This window comes from Xenopus laevis, chromosome 5S (genome assembly GCF_017654675.1).
Source record: "Xenopus laevis strain J_2021 chromosome 5S, Xenopus_laevis_v10.1, whole genome shotgun sequence".
Taxonomy (NCBI): Eukaryota; Metazoa; Chordata; class Amphibia; order Anura; family Pipidae; genus Xenopus; species Xenopus laevis.
Genome location: NC_054380.1, coordinates 45,695,337 through 45,715,643, shown reverse-complemented (window position 1 = coordinate 45,715,643; position 20,307 = coordinate 45,695,337). Strand labels below are relative to the sequence as shown.

The 20,307-nt window shown below is 36.1% G+C and overlaps 1 protein-coding gene across 2 annotated transcripts in view; it reads right to left on the bottom strand.

Annotated features, from left to right (window-relative positions):
* LOC108717868 (parkin coregulated gene protein homolog) overlaps positions 1 to 20,307 on the bottom strand; it is a 383,935-nt gene that overhangs the window by 130,182 nt on the left and 233,446 nt on the right. For both annotated transcript variants that reach the window (XM_018265279.2, XM_018265280.2), the window contains 2 exons: positions 13,823 to 13,994; positions 4,221 to 4,370 (listed from right to left, as the gene is read on the bottom strand). In XM_018265279.2, the coding sequence (XP_018120768.1) occupies positions 4,221 to 4,370; positions 13,823 to 13,994 (322 nt within the window). The remainder of the gene's footprint in view (positions 1 to 4,220; positions 4,371 to 13,822; positions 13,995 to 20,307) is intronic.

The following is a 20,307-nucleotide window of genomic DNA, read 5'->3' as shown; positions in this document are numbered from 1 at the left end:
TTATTATTATACAGCAGTGTCCCATGCTTGTTAAATTTTACTCATTAAGAAGCACTCTCACTCTTTAGAAGGTAGCATCATTCATTTTAAGTGCCGGCAGTCTCATAGAGTTCAATGGAATTGTTTTCTTTGAAGTAAGAATTTTTCTATTAAAACGGCATTTTTGATCCAAAACACCAAAACTTCACTCAGCTGAGATATTGTGCTTTGACAGCTTTGTTGTGAAAGTCTATGATTCCGTGATATCTGAATATAGATATATGATTATCAAAGAAACATAGGCAAGCAAGGGGCAAGGGCATATATGTAATAACAAGATTGGGTGGAAACATTAAAATGTGACGAGTGACATAGAGATCATAACAAACAAGAAGAGTAGCAAAGACACAGTGAGTATAATTTGACAAGCAGTTAAAAACAAATCAAGGTGTCGGAATATCACAAAAAACTAACCAATGACAAGCTAGCTGAACAGCCGGTAGTGAATGCTACTTACTTTCCAGCTATAATAATCTCACTGCACTCTGCTAGGGGTATTTTTACTAAAGGTAGCTCAAGTGATAAATTAAGAAATGTTCTCTGGCTATTTTGTAAGGTATTACATAATTCATCATGCTTTTGCATTAATATTAAAATGTTTGTTGAAATGTACTTCATTATTGTAAATAAATAACAAAATGAGAGTAATACAGGATGGGATCTGTTATCCGGAAACCCCTTATCCAGAAAAATCCAAATGACAGAAAGTCTGTCTCCCATAGACTTCATTTTATCCAAATAATCCAAATTTTTAAAAATGATTTCCCTTTTCTCTGTATTAATAAAACTGTACATTGCATTTGATCCAAATTGAGATATAATTAATCCTTATTTGAAGCAAAACCAGCCTATACAGTTTATTTAATGTTTACATGATTTTCTAGTAGACTTAAGGTATAAGGATACAAATTACTGAAAGATCTGTTATCCGGAAAGCCCCAGGTCCCCAGCATTCTGGATAACAGGTCCCATACCTGTGTTATTGATTTGCATTTGCTTCAAAACTTAACTTCATTCCTTTTTAGTTACAGGAACTTATTTAATGTATTAATGGCGATTAGCGGTTTACTAACAATATACAAGTAGCAGTTTCCATCTTAGTCTAGAATAACTATAGGTGTAAAAAGCAGCATTTTTCTGCAAGTAAAACACTTCAACCACCAGGCTGGTGTTTCCTTCTTAGACATTCTGTCCCTGAGGGTGCATTCTGTGCTGGCCTGTACCAGAAGATGACAGGGCTCTTGGCAGGGCTCTTAAATATTTGCTTTAGGTTTTATATCATTTTATAGATCCGTGGAGGGGCAAAATGCTCAAAATGCCCTCTTTTACAGAAATGGAAATTGTCTTACTCAATACAGTAAAGTAACAGAAGCTAGTGATGGGCTGAATCTCACCCATTGGAGTCTATGGGCGTCTTTTTCTCAGCGAAACCTGGCCGAAAATTTGGCTCATAACGAAAGAAGCTTATAACTTCAAAATGGGACATTGAGTCTACAGCTAAACAATATGTAACAATAGTAAAAATTGATTGTATAGTACATAATTTCATAGTGTTTTAGTTACTGCTATAAATTCACTGCATTATGGCTGGTTTGTTGATTATTTGAACAAGTGAATGCTGTGGGTGCCTGTGTCCTGTCTTTGTCACAGGTAAAAGAGTATAGTGTATACATTTTCAATTTGGACTTAAAAAGTATCAAGTGCAACCCTTCGAATAACGAAATTTATTATGTACTGTCTCTTTAAAACTTTGACTTCGACCATTCGCCATCTAAAAGCTGCCGAAGTGCTGTTTTAGCCTATGGGGGACCTCCCAATTGGAGGCAATTGGTGGAGTTTGAGAGATCGAATTTTTGGGGGGGAAATCGAAGTATATCGAAGGTGCTATTCCTTCGATCGCACGATTCGAATATGGACCACTTCGACCCCCAAAAACCTTCAACCTCTATTCAGTTGGTCTTTTTGAATTTGAAGTTCGAAGATTTTTTAACTTCGAACTTCGACCCTTGTTAAATATGCCCCTAATTGTTCCATTCCCTTATTAGTTCTAGTTGAACATTTACTGAACTCTATCTAAGAGCTAACTAATCAGTCAAAACCAGATATTAACACTATGGTATACTTCCTACATTTGTTTTGAAAATGCCCTTCTTTTGGACACTCCCCATAAATACCTGCTTATCTTATTAGTTACAATTGTATTAAAATGCTCAAACACTTGCAGGGGACTTCCCAGGAAGTCATCTGTGTCATTAAAGGGCATGTAAAGGTGAAAAAATAAAATCCCATTTTTACTTTCTTTCATGAAAAAGAAACCTATCTCCAATATACTTTAATTAAAAAATGTGTACCATTTTTATAAGAAACCTGACTGTATGCAGTGAAATTCTCCCTTCATTTACTGCTGTGGATAGGAATTGTCAGGCGGTCCCTAACTGCTCTGCAGGGAAACAATCATACTTATGAACAGCCTTACTTCCCAGCCATGCAGAACTCAAGCAGCTTTGTTTGTTTCCCTGTAGAGCAGTTGGCTACTGTGTAGAGATTTGTATTGGATTTTATTTTTGCCTTTACATCGCCTTTACTGTTTCCAACTCCAGCTGCAGGGATAAAGATCATGGAGCCAGATTTAAACAGATAAACTGTGATTCTATTTGGAGGATTTTTTTTTTGCTGCAGTCACTGGTTCTGCAGAGTTGGAGAAAGTTTACATTAAACATTATAAAAACTATAAAATCCATATTAGATTACATGACAACACAGGACCCAGTGCAGTCTGTATATTCTAATTATTAATTAGTGCTGTATCGGCTTCTGGCAGATATTATTTGACTTGTGCTGTTTTGATAATTTATGATGATCCCTAAGCAGCCCCGACCACACTGAGCATGTGCACAGTCTTGATCTTGCAAAGATGTTTAACAAATTTACAAGATGGTGACTCCCTGTGGCCAACTTTGAAAGCATAAATCATTTGTTTGATTAGGCTTGTGGTGCAGTAAGTTCATGTTTATGTTTAGTATACAAAGTACAGCATTTCTAGCCTTATTCTATTTTAGACTTTTCTTGTCCTTTAAGGGGGTTATTTATTAAAGTCCAAATTTATCTCAATATTTTCTGCTACAAACTCCGATCAAATCTGCTCTGGTTTTTTACGCTTAAAAAATCATTGGGACTTCTCGCATTGACTTATATGCAACCTCGACAGGTCTGATATGCCGGATTTTCAGATTAAGACTTTTCCATCCTCAGGGTTAAATAAATTCTGAAAAATTCGTGATTTTTAAAAAAAATAAGATTTTATCAAAAAAAACACAAATTTTTCGTGATTACTGCATTCAGAGTTTAGTAAATAACCCCCTTAAATGTGTTCTACCTCACCTCTTTGCTCATTATAATAGATTCTAAGTGCAATCACTAAAGATCACAGTTCTTACCAGAAGGAAGATTTACAGAAGTTGTTCTATAAAGCATCATGTACAATCTAGTGATTGGCTATGAAAACTTTGCTGTAGGAACACAAATAAAAGCTAATATATAAGCCACTACCACCCTTCCCTTTCCCACATGTTGTTGATATGATTATATTTAGAAAAAAAGCTGTTGTATAAAAATGAGGGTCCAGTGGTAATTCCCATTATCAGGGGAGTTTTTGTTTAAAAGAAATGAAAAGTATAAGGGAAATAAAACTGTTAAACAAAAGGTAGGAATTTAAATATTGTTGCTTCAAGAGCCAAGGGCAAGATTATAGCTTCCACAAAATATTCAGCAAACACAATGCACTCATCTATTTAAAAGGCTGCTACAAAACTCTAAAAATGTAATTATTAAAAGATTATAGAATGGCTTCAGTGCTTCTGTACTTTGTTTAATAAGCTGTACGTGAGATGTATCATAAATTAAAATGTAATTTTATTAGATCCTAGAAGAGGGGGAAAACACTATAGTTATATTACTCTGATCTCCAAATGTACTTGACTTTATATAGAAATGTATCATTTTAACAATGAAGCCATGCATCATGAATCTTTTTTTTTAGGTTAAAATAAAATGACAAAATCTTTATAACTATCGTATGTTTTAAGACTGTTGTTAATCTTCTTTAAGACAGGTGTAATTTGTATTTCACCCTTATTGTAACAATGGAATGTAACAAAATTAAAAAAAAAGACAAATCTTACTGTTCACATTCTTGAAAATATTGAAGATAGGAAGAATCTGGCGGTAATATGGTACAAGAGCTTCCCCAACCATATCGGCTGATACGACAAGATGCTGAAGAACTTTGAGCGTGGTACAGATAACTTGCCGGTTTCGGATATTTAAGGCATCTAAAACATTCAAGAGATATGTGGTTTAAACTATTAAAAAATAAATTGTACCTAAATAGCTGTAAAATGTGAAAATACATTTAGCTAGAGAAAGAACAAGCCTTTTAGTGGGTGAAAGATCAACAGTATATTAAACCTTCTGGCACAAAAACCTAACAAACGCAGCAGTTTCTTTTCTTCCTGTGCACTTAGTCCTGCTATTTTTCTGATAAAGTACCCAGCCCAGTACAAAGCACATATTCAGGTTTAAATGCCCCAAGCATTCATACATCATTAATATACCAGAATTATATTGTCACTTCTCTGGTTGAAACTGCATGCCAGTAAAGTGGTAATGATAGATATCACAGCAGCACAATGAAGTATCTTACTTTCTAAAGAACAGTAGCTGTATATTTAGCTTATGCTTTTAAGATTATTCATGGAGGAAAAAAAGGCATCTTGCAACTTAGGCTTTATAAAAGTCTGTGTAATGTTGTAAGGTCATATACTCTATTAAATGATACGTAAAATAGGTAGTAATAGATTAGTTACCAAAGTTTTCCTTCTACTGGCTAAAAGTCTAGGACAGTGAAACAAATTTTCTTACCTGTGTAAATTGAAACATCAACCCACTGCAATATGGCCACTTTAATGCATTTTGAAAGACCTTATTACAAGGCAGGTATTACTACACCCTGTTTGCTTTACATGCCATTAATGTGGTTCAAAAGCCCTTTTTATGGTTGGTTTCAAATGCTGAGCTGAAACATGTTCTTTGCAGCCCTTACAAACCTAACCCAATCTCCTTCACACACTCTTTGTCTGTGGGTGCACCTAACTCATGATATAAAATGGGGGCCCCCAACCTTTTTTACCCATGAGCCACATTCAAATATAAAAACAGTTGGGGAGCAACATGTGCATAAAAAATGTATTGGGGATTCCAAATATGGACTGTGATTGGTCATTTGGTAGCCCCTATGTGGATTGGCAGCCAATAGGAGGCTCTGTTTGGCAGTACACATGGTCTTTATGCAACCTTGCATCCAAGCCTGGAATTCAAAAATAAGCACCTGCTTTGAGAACATTTGGAGCAACATCCAAGTGGTTGGTGAGCAACATGTTGCTCACAAGCCACTGGTTGGGGATCATGGATATTAAGTAATCAATGCATAGATATTTAAATATCTACACCCTACCACAGTAAGGAAGTTAAGAGGATCTGTCTAACACAACTGAGGTCAGCATCATAAAGTATAAATACAGTAAAATCTGAAGACATTTATTATTGTGTTGACCAAGCATGTGTATAGCAACTAGCTTTTATACAGTAGATATATGTGTGGCTGCCATATTGTTTAATGAAAGTTCCTTTATTCAAAATAGTCTTTTGAAGGCAATGGCATTTTTAAATTCCATCTTATAGCTTCAGTGATATTGAGCTGGGAGAACTGCTTCCTGAGGTGGAATTTTGTAGCATATGAAAATATGGACTGGTGGTTAAAGGATCGGGTCAGGATAGAAACTGTGCACAGGAAGGAGGTGGCTCTCAGCAGCATGATGAATTTAGAGTTCAAGTAATGCCAAGATGACCTGGCATGTATTTAAGTTATAGAGCAGCAGAATGGACATACCATACTAGGGATCAATTATTATTATTAAGAAGTCAAAAAACAACAAAAATGGGCACAATTACCTCTCTTTTTTGCACTTTGCCTTCCTTGGTTAAAGAAGTGCCACTAACCTAACAAATACAACACTGTCTGTGTTTTGCAGTGCTGTTTTATAATAGGGAGTGGTATAGGCACGAGGTATAAATGGGACTGGCTTGCACCACCTGATACTGTGATCTGCATCTTATGTCACACTCAGACCAAGGAAGAAGTGCTGCCTGAATGGGCAATGATAGTGTTTTTAGGCCAGTTGGCCAATTATCTATGTAGAAGTTAATAGGAAAGAAGAGAAAGGCATTTAAAAACTACAAATCTGTTGGGACAGAAGCTGCATTTAATGAATATAAACACAGTAATTAATGTTGTAAATCAGCAATCCGGAAGGCAAAGAAAGGAAATGAAGAGTTAATTGCAGTGGAGGTGAAAACTAAGATTAAAAAGTTTTTTAAATATATTAATAGTAAAAAGATGCAGGTTGAGAGTGTTGCTCAGTTAAATAATGGTACCAGTATGGTTGTAACAGATACAGAAAAGGCAAATGTGCTAAATCAGTTCTTTTCTTCAGTGTATACTATAGACGAGTCGGAGTTGCCAGGCTCACTTTATAGTTGCCCTAATGGCTCAGCTCAATCTAGTCAGTGGCTGACTCAGGATATGATTCATAAAGCTTTAAAGGAATAGTTCAGTGTGAAAATAAAAACTGTGTAAACAGATAGGCTGTGCAAAATAAAAAATGTTTCTAATATAGTTAGTTAGCCAAAAATGTAATGTATAAAGGCTGGAGTGGACAGATGTCTAATAAAACAGCCAGAATCCAACTTCCTGCTTTTCAGCTCTATAACTCTGAGCTAGTCAGCGACTTGAAGGGGGGCCACATGGTACATTTCTGTTCAGTGAGTTTGTAATTGACCCTCAGCATTCAGCTCAGATTCAAAAGCAACAGATATGACCCATGTGGCCCCCCCTCAAGTCTCTGATTGGTTACTGCCTGGTAACCAGGGTAACCAGTCAGTGTAAACCAAGAGAGCTGAAAAGCAGAAGTGAGTAGTGTCTGACTGACATGTTATACATCAAATCACTCCAGCCTTTATACATTACATTTTTGGCTAATTAACTATATTAGAAACATTCTTTATTTTGCGCAGCCTATCTATTTACCCAGTTTTTATTTTTACACTGAACAATTCCTTTAATAAAAATTAACGTAAACAAGGCTCCAGGGTTGTTAGAGAGCTTAGTTCAGTTTTAACTATGGGGGGGGGGGTTGTGGATGCACACCTGAGGCCAGTTTCAAAAAGTTTAAAGCCCTGTCTAAGTAATTCTAATAATTTGCAAGTGCATGTAATTTTGAAACAGGGTTTTTTTGTTACAGATGCTAGCGGCATGGGAGGATCTAGCCGTGAAAAAACCAACCTCCCATTAGACACTTCTCTATGTACACACACTCATTTAGTTCTCCTTTACACTCTTCTATTCTATGTTTACATTCATACACATCCCTAATACACATACACTTTTCCCTTTTCACTACCACACACACCTTCACATTTCACTTATACATGTATACACACTATTGTGCAACTGCAACTTTTTGAAATTGGCCTCAGGTGTGCATCCACAACCCCCCCTATAGTTATGTATTTGCCGGAAGCTTTGGCTAAGCTCATGTGGTTATTGCACCCTCATACCCACCCCTTTATATATTTTTGGTGGTCCCCCTCACTTGTTGTGCCTTGGTTTGTGCAATCTCTCTCTCTCTTAAAAGCCACAGATGCTAGCGGCATGGGAGGATCTAGCCGTGAAAAAACCAACGTCCCATTAGACACTTCTCTATGTACACACACTCATTTAGTTCTCCTTTACATTCTTCTATTCTATGTTTATATTCATACACATACACTTTTCCCTTTTCACTACCACACACCTTCACATTTCACTTATACATGTATACACACTATTGTGCAACTGCACATATCACTCTACTTTGTTTTTAATTACAACACCTGACTTCTAATTTTCTAAAATGGGCGTTGGTTAAGGCAGTCTCTCCCTCTTAAAAGCCGCTCAGCAGTTGGCGGGGGAGGATTTAGCACAGAGTTTGAAACCAAGGCACAGGAGATGTTTACATAAAGAATTGGTACTATACAGAGAGGTAATATTCCTTTTTTACTATGATTAGAGATAAATAAGTTAGGGACCACTATGTGGGGTTTTACCTTGACGTGGTATGGTGGCTTATCAATATTATGATCATAACTTTGTGACAAAAAAACCCTGTTTCAAAATTACATGCACTTGCATATTTACTTGAATTATTTAGACAGGGCTTTAAACTTTTTGAAATTGGCCTCAGGTGTGCATCCACAACCCCCCTTAGTTCAGTTTTAGACCAGCCCCAATTTCTGATTTTCTCAGATTCGCTTTCATCTGGCATGGTGCCTATGGATTCGAGAAACGCTGATGTTATTCCAATATTTAAAAAGGGATTACGATCTCAGCCTGGCAATTATAGGCCAGTAAATTTGACATCTGTGGTGGGCAAATTATTTGAAGGCTTGTTAAGGGATCACATTCAAAATTTTGTCCTAGTGAATGGCATTATGAGCTGCAATCAGCATGGCTTTATGAAGGATAGGTCATGTCAGTAAAATTTGATTGCTTTTTATGTGGGGGGGGAGTAGATGTGATCTATATGGATTTTGGGCAGCTAAGTGGCAAATGAGATTCAATGTTGATAAATGTAAAGTCATGCACCTGGGATGTAAAAATATCCAAGCCACTTATACCCTTAATGGGACTGCAATAGGCAAATCCATTATGGAAAAGGACCTTGGAGTCCTTGTAGATGATAAACTTGGCTGTAGCAAGGCCAGTCAGCAGCATCAAGGGCAAATAAGGTCTTGAGCTGTATTTTTTTTGCCTTCCTCTGGATCAACTAGAAGGTTGAACTTGGTGGACGTGTGTTTTTTTTCAACCTTATTTACTATGTTACTATGTTACTATTATGGACATGCTTGGGGAGGCATATAAATCTATTGTAGGGTCACATTTTGCCTGCAGACCTACAGTTGGACAGCCTTGTATTATTTTATACTATTATGCAGTTGGTAAAAACGACAAACAATACATTCAGATATGTATTTAATGTAAACCACAATGACAAAAAACAGAAAATAACGTATCCATGTAAATATAAGGCATTATTCTCAAAAATAAAATCAGAATACTATAAAGCAAAGATTTGTTGGACTCGCTTCTTTAAGCAGTAAAAAAATATATCACTGGCTTAAAACTTTTTTTGGTTTCAGCTAAAAATACTCATTTAAATGTCTGGAAAAAAACCTCAGTAATTGTTATGCAACATACACCATACACCACTCTGTCTCCTGTTTATCAGCAGTCCAAAGTAAGGTTATCAGATCATTTGAAAGATCAGGGATGCTTCCATTAAATGCAAGTTGCTGGGTTGCACTGATAGCAAACTGAATGCATTTAAATTAAATGCAATTGGTGCAGCCTTTCCAGATGAATATTTTAAGACATGTCCCTATGTTAACCTATATATAAGAGCTTTGGAGAATGTAAGTAAGGCTTGTTGCATGCATGTTTCAGTATAAATGTATTTTTCATTTAAATTCCTGTTAATGTGTTTCTGTGAGTGCCTACTTTACAAAGATTTCTGTGCATTCTTTATGATAAAGGTTTGGGGCATTGTTGCATTGATAATTGAGGGGATTACTTTTAGTATGGCTAATTCGAAGCAACTTTTCAACTGGTCCTTCATTTTTCCTTTTTTTAAAAATGTTTTTGAATTATTTTCTCTTTCCAGCTTTTAAATGGGGGTCATTGACCCCATCCTCTGTTAGGCTACAAATGTAATGGTATTGCTACTTTTTTATTACTCATCTTTTTTTTCAGGCCACCTCCAATGATATTGTAGGCACTTATTCAAATCAATGCATGGTTGCTAGGGTAATTTGGACCATAACAACCAGATTGCTGAAATGCAAACTGGAGAACTGCTCAATGAAAAGTTAAACAACTCAAAAGTCACAAATAGTAAAAAAATAAAGCCAATTGCAAAATATCTTAGAATATCACTCTCTACATCGTACTAAAAATTAATTTGTAAGTAAACAACCCCTTTTAAGCTCCTATACGTACATATATGCATTCTTTCAGTGGCGGAACTACCGGGGGAGCAGGGGGTGTGAGCGGGCCAGGGCCCGCACCCCCTCAGGGCCCCCCGGCAGCTCACGCGCCACTGACAAATGCGGTCGTACGGAGTGGCGGGGCCTGGCTGCGCGTCATGCACCAGGGCCCGCCTCCCTTTAGTGACGCTACTGCATTCTTTATAATCGGTCTAAAAGCAGATACAACAGTGGATTGGTTTGATGAAAAAAAGAATATTATGCCAAAAAGAATGAATGAAACTACTTGAAATTGCTTGGCAATAGTTACATATTACGGATCTGACCCATTTTTACTGTAAATATATATATATACAGATATGTATTTGTTATGTAGTAACATGGTGGATATACAGTAGAACCCCTATTTTAAGTTTTTTAGAGAACCAGAAACAAATGGTGTAAAATCCAGGAATATGTAAAATCAGGGAAATGTATTATGCATAATATATAGGTGGGGCCACAAAACAATAATGTACAATGAGAGGAAACGTAAAATCAGGGGATGTAAAATTTAGGTTCCACTGTATGTCCCATTCAGTAACTAACAACACCAAACCAGTAAGCTATGCTAATAGATCTAGTGTGATTTGAATAACAAAAGTAATGCCTAACTGGTTACTTTTTGATATTGCAAAAGGCTAATTTGGAAAATGTTATTTCAGATTCTAAAACTGCTTTTTTTTCGTTTTAATGAAAGCTATTTTGTGTTAGAATCACACGCTTACCTCTGAAAACTGTGACTCATTCAAGCCACTGTTAAAATGTCATAGGTTGATATGCAGTCCTTAACCCTTTACCATGTGAGTCAGTTATAAAACACTGATTATGCCTTTTTACTCTTTCATTTCTTCCTTCTTTTATTGCTACAAAGCAATGTATTTCAGATCCCTGAGGCTCTGTAGGGAATTAAGCTGGACTCTGTTGAGAATTGTAAAAAGGCCTTTATTAGTCAAAGCCTTGAACTAACTAAAAGATGGATTGCGGCCCTGATGTTATAAAATGCTTCCTTGTGTGACTGTTATTTGTTCCCACAGTTTCTGCTGACACCTCACTGGCCCCCACGAAGGCTGCCTATTCTTCCTGCACATTGGCTCTGGTATAGGTCTATTGAATTAAAAAAGCGTAGAGAAATCACAGTTACTTCTGTATGAAGCTGTGACTACAGGAAGTCACCCTCTAAAGAGAGAAAGAAAGAGACAGACAGATAGAAAAAGAGAATGAGATAAAGTCTGCACTAACAGTTTGAGTATGTTATAGTCATTACATTCTGCTGGAATAACAATTCTGTGTATGTTTTTAACTGAATTTGGTAAAGAAAAACAAAGCTTTTGTTATTTAAATTAAACTATGATAGTTACAGTATACAAAATAACCTGTCCTATCTGTTTTTAGAAATAGGAGTTACTATTTTTTATTTTTGGTAAATATGATTTTTTGAAATATAAATGGATCATTAGTGTCACCTGGACTTAACATTATGCCTGCAGTAAGCTCAGTGATTCTGATAAACAGTTAGACATTCCTAACTGCTGTCTGGTGGTGTATTGTTGGTAAACAATGACGGTGCAAAATTTTTTGCCTTTAGTAAATGAACCCTAAATACTACACATAACAATAAGTGGCAGATGTAAAAAAAACTTGCCCCCTTTCTATTCACTTCTGTGGTATTTTTAAAAAGCATATTTATTAAATGGTGGACTTTAACTTTCATCCAATGATAAAAAAAATGTTCTAAGACTGTATGGGCGTTGATCTATTAGGCCATAGTACAAACAGGTTATGGAACTCAAAGTTCAGAAAACATTGTTCCTGCTTATGTGCATGTTGTAGAATCAATTTCTGCCATTTATCCATGGTCCATTGATCAATTCTGGCTCTAACTGGTTTCCTGGCAATTGCTCTACTTGAGAATTGGTCTGGTTTTGACCGAGCTCGACTTGAATCCTCTTGCTTGTTGCCTGCCTCAACCTCCGCCTGTCTTCTCCCTGGTAACTCGCATATTAGATCACACCTGCCTCTATCCATTCCACAGGCTTTCTGTTATCATCATTTCTTTTTATAAATCAATAGTTTTTAAAGTAGGACTAACCCCCCAACAATAGCCCCCCTTAGCTTCCAGGCATTGCCCCCTCTCACTCCCCAAGATGTGCTTTAGTGTAAAAAAAAAAAAAAACCCTTTAAAAAAAATCTCACCCTTAAATGCAGAGAAGTGCAGCGGAGCTTCCGGTCACCATATTCTGGCTCTTCATATAGTCTTTGAGTCTCAACGCCGATTTGTGCAATTGCAGTTGAAGATAATCCCTGAGTTAGCCCAACTGTGCATGCTCCAGCAGGCTTCATGTCGCTGAAGATTCCCAAGGACTATACGAAGAGCCGGAAGATGTTGACTGGGAGCTCTGCTGTGCTTCTCTGCACTTAAGGGTGAGAATTTTTTAACGGGTTTGTAAAAGCACATTGCGGGAGGGGGGCAATGCCTGGGAGCTTGGGGGGGCTGCTTATGGTAGGGGAGTTTAGTTCTCCTTTAATGCATGTTTGTCATTCAATAGTCCTGCAATTTTATCTAGCCAAGATGTTTTTAAATATGTTAAAAAAATGTGTAGAATAATTTAAACAGATCTGTCACAGAAGCTTTGCCCCCCCCCCAAAAAAAGTGCTAATCAGAAATTAGAAAGAAGCAAACCTCCTACCAAACCTCACAATCAATGGCCTTAACTTCATCATGTCCACATCCCTTGTTGCTTTTGTCCTTTTTTACAGGTGAGATTCTTATGTGAGGTCCTCACATAAGAATCTCACATTAACTTAAGTGCTCATGCCGGTCCCAAGTTTACAATTTAATGGAGACCAAGGGAAATGCTGTTCTGTGCCATTTACAATAAAATGTTGCAGTTGTTAATAATCTTGCCTCTGTTTCATATACCATAATGAATACAATATAACATTACAATAAAAAACAGTATGAAAGACGGCACCATGGGGAAAGTGTTTCAAATGGAAGCTTTTGCTTGAAATGTATACAATAAAGGTACACATTACATTATGTTATATGAAAAGAGTGCACAAGCTGCCTTTTCTGCAGAGAAATGGTAACATATATTTCAGGTTGACATTTGTTAATAATATGTAATGTTTCTATCCTGTATAGATATGCATTTCCTTTTACGAGTATTCATTAAATTATAGGTCTAAATACAGTATGTTTTAGATGTAATTTCCTAGGTAAATTTGAACTAACCGGTGATTCAATTCAGAGTTTTTAAAATAACACAATTTGAAGAAACAAACAAGTTGTTTATGATGGGTAGAAAAACAAACTGTGTTAATATACCTGATAGGTTCAATTCAAAATTAGCTGAATTAATAAAAATACTGACCTTTGTATAATCAACTGTCTTGAGGAAATGGATCTAAAAAGGAGGTTGGAAATGGATGCAAGCCTATATTTTAAATCTATACTGTTATTACATAGATGCAGTGCATGCTTGGTCTATATCAAGTTCCAAAGAAGCAGTTGTCTTTTTTCATCACCTTTAGACTCAAGAGTAGTAGTACAGTGGAGCACTGATATACTTTACCACTCAATCTATTTCACCCACATACTTACTTTTTATTGGAATAATGAGCTGTGGAATGACAGGCAGGATCTTTGGTCCCCCATGCTCTAGCATGTCATGGACTCCTTGACGTGCAAAAAATTCATAGGGATGCGTTGTCTCACAAAGCCCATCAAAGAACAGAGGCAGATAGTGATGGTAATCCAATTTCTCGATCTCAATCTGAAGAGAAAGAAAGGAAATAAAGTATAATGTTATCAAAAATTTGCCAGCAGCATTAAAGGGGAAAAACGTATTAATGACTGGAACTTTTTTTTTTAAACATACCACTGGCAGTGTCAATGCAAATAAAGAGCATTAATCAAACAATGTAATGTTTCAGCAACAACCTTTTAGTTTCCCTTAGTGAGTTAATTCAGCTTGGATGTTACTGTAACAAACAGAGCATTCAGTCCGTATTTTGCAGATGAACAAGAAAAAAAATGTAAAAAGCATTGATATATTTATTTATTTTAATACCCGAATATTTTTTTCAACAATAATGTATTTCTAACTTAATGTAAAGTTATGTGCTTTTTCTCTTATGCAACATATAATTAATATTTGCGTTCTGTTGTGTTCTATTTATGTACTAGTGTGTTCAATTGATACTATTTGCATAATTATGTTTATTTATTTTTATATGAACATGGTTGCTTACAACGTAAAAAAGTCCAGCTAATTTTGAAGGACAAACCGGAAAGCCAAGGAAGGGTCAGCATGATATTGTACAGCTTCATGTGAATTAAATATTGTCACACTCATTAACCTAGCCTTGCGGAAGACTTAATTAGAAAGAACCATCTGCTTAAGGTATATTTTTATTTTATGTAGAATGCTTTTTAAAAATAAACATAAGCATAGTTATTAAATATATTGCTTAATTAATTTTTTAGGAAAACATTCAGAGTAAGTTTGGTTTTTAGAATTCTTATTCTACTTTAATTTGAATTGCAAAGTAAAATTCTATAAAAGCAGGCTAAAAAATAAAAATCAGAGCTATATCTGAGCTATGAAGCAGGCTGTATTTTAATATGGTGCTCCCCTAGGCTGCTGTCATAGGCCCCAGCCCACTAACACACCCTCCCTGCCCCGACCCACTCGCCCTCCCTGCCCATAAATCTGGTTTATTGTGTGAACAAAATATTCATCATTTAATTAATTTTGCGCTTCAATATAGATCCCAGAGGTCCTTTTCAAAATACATGAACAGTCGGGGTCATGACTCATTTTGGGCTGTGACACTCAGGGCATTCTGACCACTAATGTAATCAAGTTTTTTAAAAAAGTGGTCAAAATGCCCCTGCCTGCTTTTCACCTCCTCCTACAGAAACAATAGGGAATAACATGTAGCATTGATATGTCTCAGCTGGATGTCAAAACAACCCTCTACCATTAGCCTTTAACTGCTTTTTTCAGTACCATTTGCTTGTGGCAGATTAAAGGGATACTGTCATGGGAAAAAAATTTTTTTTCAAAATGAATCAGTTAATAGTGCTGCTCCAGCAGAATTTTGCACTGAAATCCATTTCTCAAAAGAGCAAACAGATTTTTTTATATTCAATTTTGAAATCTGACATGGGGCTAGACATTTTGACAATTTCCCAGCTGCCCCAAGTCATGTGACTTGTGCTCTGATAAACTTCAATCACTCTTTACTGCTGTACTGCAAGTTGGAGTGATATCACCCCTCCCTTTTTTCCCCCAGCAGCCAAACAAAAGAATAGTGGGAAGGTAACGAGATAGCAGCTCCCTAACACAAGATAACAGCTGCCTGGTAGATCTAAGAACAGCACTCAATAGTAAAAACCCATGTCCCACTGAGACTCCTTCAGTTACATTGAGAAGGAGAAACAGCAGCCTGCCAGAAAGTATTTCTCTCCTGAAGTGCAGGCACAAGTCACATGACCAGGGGCAGCTGGGAAATTGACAAAATGTCTAGCCCCATGTCAGATTTCAAAATTGAATATAAAAAAATCTGTTTGCTCTTTTGAGAAATGGATTTCAGTGCAGAATTCTGCTGGAGCAGCACTATTAACTGATTCGTTTTGAAAAAAAATGTTTTTCCCATGACAGTATCCCTTTAAGGTCACAGACAAAACTTCCATCCAAAGTTGCTGATTGGCCCACTTATATTTATATATACATATACAGCATGAATAATTAACTGAAGCCAGTGGGCCAATAAGCAACTTAAGAAAGTTTTGTTTGTGACCTTGATCTGCAACAACCAAGTTAAATATGAAAGCTTATTCTAACCAAACCTCTACATATGCAGGCTCAGTGGGCAACATGTTTCTGTAAAACACTGTGGGAATTCTTTTCACATGGAAAATACTTCATTACGTTCTGCTCTTTCTCTCTCTCTTGACAAAAATAAGACATGATACCGCTGAAAGATCTTATGCAAAAAAGTTGTCTTAAAGGGGCATGTCATGTTAAATTAATATTTAGTAGAATGTAGAATGCATTGTCCTTAGCATCTTTTCATTTTGTCTTTATTTAATTTTTTGTTTTAAAATTATTTGTGATGGTTTTTAATTGCGACCCTGCCAGCTTAAAAACTACTGCTTCGTGAAACTACACTTCTTTCATTCTTAGTTTTAATATTTCTATTCAGGCTCTATCCTATTAATCTTTCAGTCTCTTATTCAAACCATTGTCTGGTTGCTAGGGTAAAGGGTCCACAGAAGGCATATAGCTCCTTAAATTTCAAATTGGAGATCTGCTGAACAAAAAGCTAAATAATTAGAAAAAAATCCTAAAGGAATACATTATTTTATTTTGTCGAAAATATTTCATTGTAATAGTTGTATATAAGTATCAAATGTAATGGTATCTAACATATTTACCTATTTGCAGTTGCATTAGAAGTCTGTTACCTTAACAGGCGAACCATTTTGCCATAATTTTTTTTACACTTCATTATATTATAATAATCGAAAGCTATGACAGGTATCCATTTATTATGTAGAATCAAATAACAGATATAAAATATTTTGGTATTCTACAATATATGGAGTTTGGCTAGAGTCTATAATTCATACACCACTTACTATATGTACATACATAAGAAATTATTTCCTCAATTACTCTGTACATAGAATGAGTTTAGAAAATTGGTGTAATATTCTTACAATATTGCAATATAACCTATTTCAACCAAATGGGTGATCAGTACATTTAACCTGCCTACTGGAAGAAATGGGGTGGAAGTTTACTATGAAAGAAAGGTATCAGGATTATTGATGGGTGACTAAATTCAGCAGGCACAAATTTGCAGCGAATTTCTGCGGTTCGCCACCAGCAAATAAATTCAAAACCTGCAGCAAAGATTCGCCAGCGAAAAATCCGCTGCAGGAAAAAAAAAAGTCAGAATAGTCGCGCACGTCGAAATTATTCAGATGCCCAACTTTAATACATTTGGACAAAATAGTCGCACGTATAAAAATTGACGTGCATCAAAATTATTTTGACGCCCGTTGACAATGCGCTTCACAAATTTTTCAGCGAAGTGAAACGGCACAGATTTGCCCATCGCTAATCAGGAGGCGAAAGTCTGGGTGAAAGGGTGAGAGATATAAAAGGAGAGAGGGATTTACAGATATACAGAAACCTTTACTATTGACTCATTTGTTTTCAATACCCTGTCAGTATACATGTTAAACATTTTCCAAATCAGCAGAACCAATCAATGGTTTGTTGTACAGCACGGACCTGACCGTACAACAATATTAGCTGGTTTATTCTCAAAAATCAAGAAGGCTATACATTTGGCAGTGTTGCCTTCTAGTGTCTACCGTTGTCTTCCCAGGAGTATAGATAAGCGGCTTCTTGGACACAGCATGTTCCTATTGATTCATAAACAGATGGCAGGCCTAGCATCAACACACTAGCAATTACAAGGAACAAGGAAATAAATAGATGTAAATGCAGTAGCATACCTAGTTATTACTGGGCCCCACAGCAAATCATTTTTCAAGCCCCCAAAATGTCTAGAGGTTGACCTGTTTAACCAATATTCTTTGAAATTGTATATGACTTATGACCTCATGGGGCCCCTATACCTCCTGGCCCACCCTGCAGCCGCGGGGTCTGCTTCCTCTATAGTTATGCCCCTGTGTCAATGGCCTACGGAAATGTCTTTTTCCCAGTTGCAGTTGTCAAATAATATTTTCTGGTTTGTCATTGAAGTTTAATGTCAAGCCATGTAGATTCAAAAAAATCATGCTTACTTCGTATGCTTACACATTGCAGCAGATACAAATCCTGAAAGACAGACAATTACAGGTATGGGATCAGTTAGGCAGAAATATATAAATTATGTGGTCATCTCCCATAGACTCAATTTTAATCAAATAATTCAAATTCTGTTTGGTTTATTTAGGGGCCCATTTACTTAGCTCGAGTGAAGGAATAGAGGAAAAAAAACTTCAAATTTCGAATGCTTTTTTTGGCTACTTCGACCATCGAATGGGCTACTTCGACTTTGAATAGAACGATTCGGACTAAAAATCGTTTGACTATTCGACCATTCAATAGTCGAAGTACTGTCTCTTTAAAAAAAAAACTTTGACCCCCTAGTTCGCCACCTAAAACCAACCGAAGCCGATGTTAGTCTATGGGGAAGGTCCCCATAGGCTTTGCTAGCTTTCTTTGATCGAAGAAGGATTTAATCGTTTGATCGAATGATTTTTCGTTCGATCAAACCAATTGCGGTAAATCCTTCGACTTCGATAATTTGTCCCCCTATGTTTCAGTTATTTTTTAGTAGGTGATCATAATATGGAAAGATCCCTTATCCAGAAAACCCCAGGCCCCAAACATTCTGGATAACTGGTCCCACACCTGTTCTTTGTTAGCACTATATTCTTTATTCTAACTATTATAAAATGTTCAGGGGCACAAATGATATTTTTTTGCTTGTCACTAATGTATTACCTGTCACCCGAATGATAGTAGCACTGAGATATTGCATTATAATAATGAGACAATGAAAAATTTCAAGAAGAAAATATATTTTCATGGCTTGAAAGGTGGGTGCGTGCATTTGAGATCAAATCCCTAATGCCTTGTTGTCTGTTTTAGTTATAGTTTTCACTACTGCCATGGCCTTGTTTACCATTGATTGCCACCATTTGCTCTTCCGTATTTTCATTTCTTCACCACAATCCCCTATTATGTTTCCCCCTAAGGATTCTTAATTAGTAAAGAGGATTTTTATACTCAGCATTTGAATAAACCTCAAACATTTGTATCTAACAATGAATGCAACTAGATTGCTAAGAAAAATAAAGAGTAACTCCCCACAAATCTATTTCCTTTAGGGTGTTTCATTAAAAGATATTGCTAACGAGCTACAATTGGATCTTAAGTAAAAGCTTTTCATAAACCAGGGAGTAATTCAGTTACCTATTCTATTTGTGCATAAGCCATGTGGTAGAGTGAATTTAACAAAAGGGAAAAGACAATGCTAAACACTAGAAAATGCTAAAGAAAATGAATGATAAAGAGAAAAAAAGAGCACAACAAAATAAAACCATGGCATTACTTGTGTAAGCAAGCAACTTATTAAAAAACATAACACAACCTTAATCCATATTAAAAGGGCAGAAATATATTGCCCTCTGTTATGGATTATGCTCTCATCTTTCTGTTTCACCCTCCAGCACTAAAGTAGTTAATTAAAAAGAGCTGCTTACATAACCTTGAAAGGTCGCTTTAAAGAATTACATATTACAGAAATTGGAAAAGCTTGGAAATGAGGCCTTGAAACATTGCCAAATGATCAATTCCTTAATTGAAAAAGTCCTATATAAAGTGACTGATATAGGATAAAATGGATGGCAGTTTAGAGGGAGAAATCACATGTGGCATTGTATAATGGATTTCCAGTCAAGTGAAGAACATTCACATGTAGGTAGTGCCATATCTCTTTTTAACTGTGTCTCACATAGCTGCTTGTGAAAGGGACCATCGTAAAAAGGCCATCTGTAACCTAATATACGGTATACTGTATGTGTGTGCCTGTGTTTGCACCCGTGCCACGAGCCTTATATTTGGCCTTATTTATATAAAAACATCATGGCTGTTTTTTTTTAAGTTGTCTAGGGGCAGGGCCAGGACTGCATATTAATAAACAATATACTATATAGGCAGAGATGATGCTTTGAAATTATGTAATATGACAAGAACACTTGTAGGTGCACATTTGCTTCCACTTACAGAATGTCTTTCACTGGAACTTTAAATATACGTTGTTTATTTCCTGCTTGCTCCCACATTTATGAAATTGTATTAAACAGAGAGGTAAAAGTTATATCATATTTATATACCTTAAGGGGCAGAATTATCAAGGGTTCGAAGTGAAAATTTGAATTTCAAACTTAAAAATTCAAATCTTTGAGTTTATTGTAGTGTAATTCGACTAGAGAATAGTTATAATTTGATTCGATTTTTTAAAAAAAAAAAAAAAATAAGAATTTGAATTTTGAAA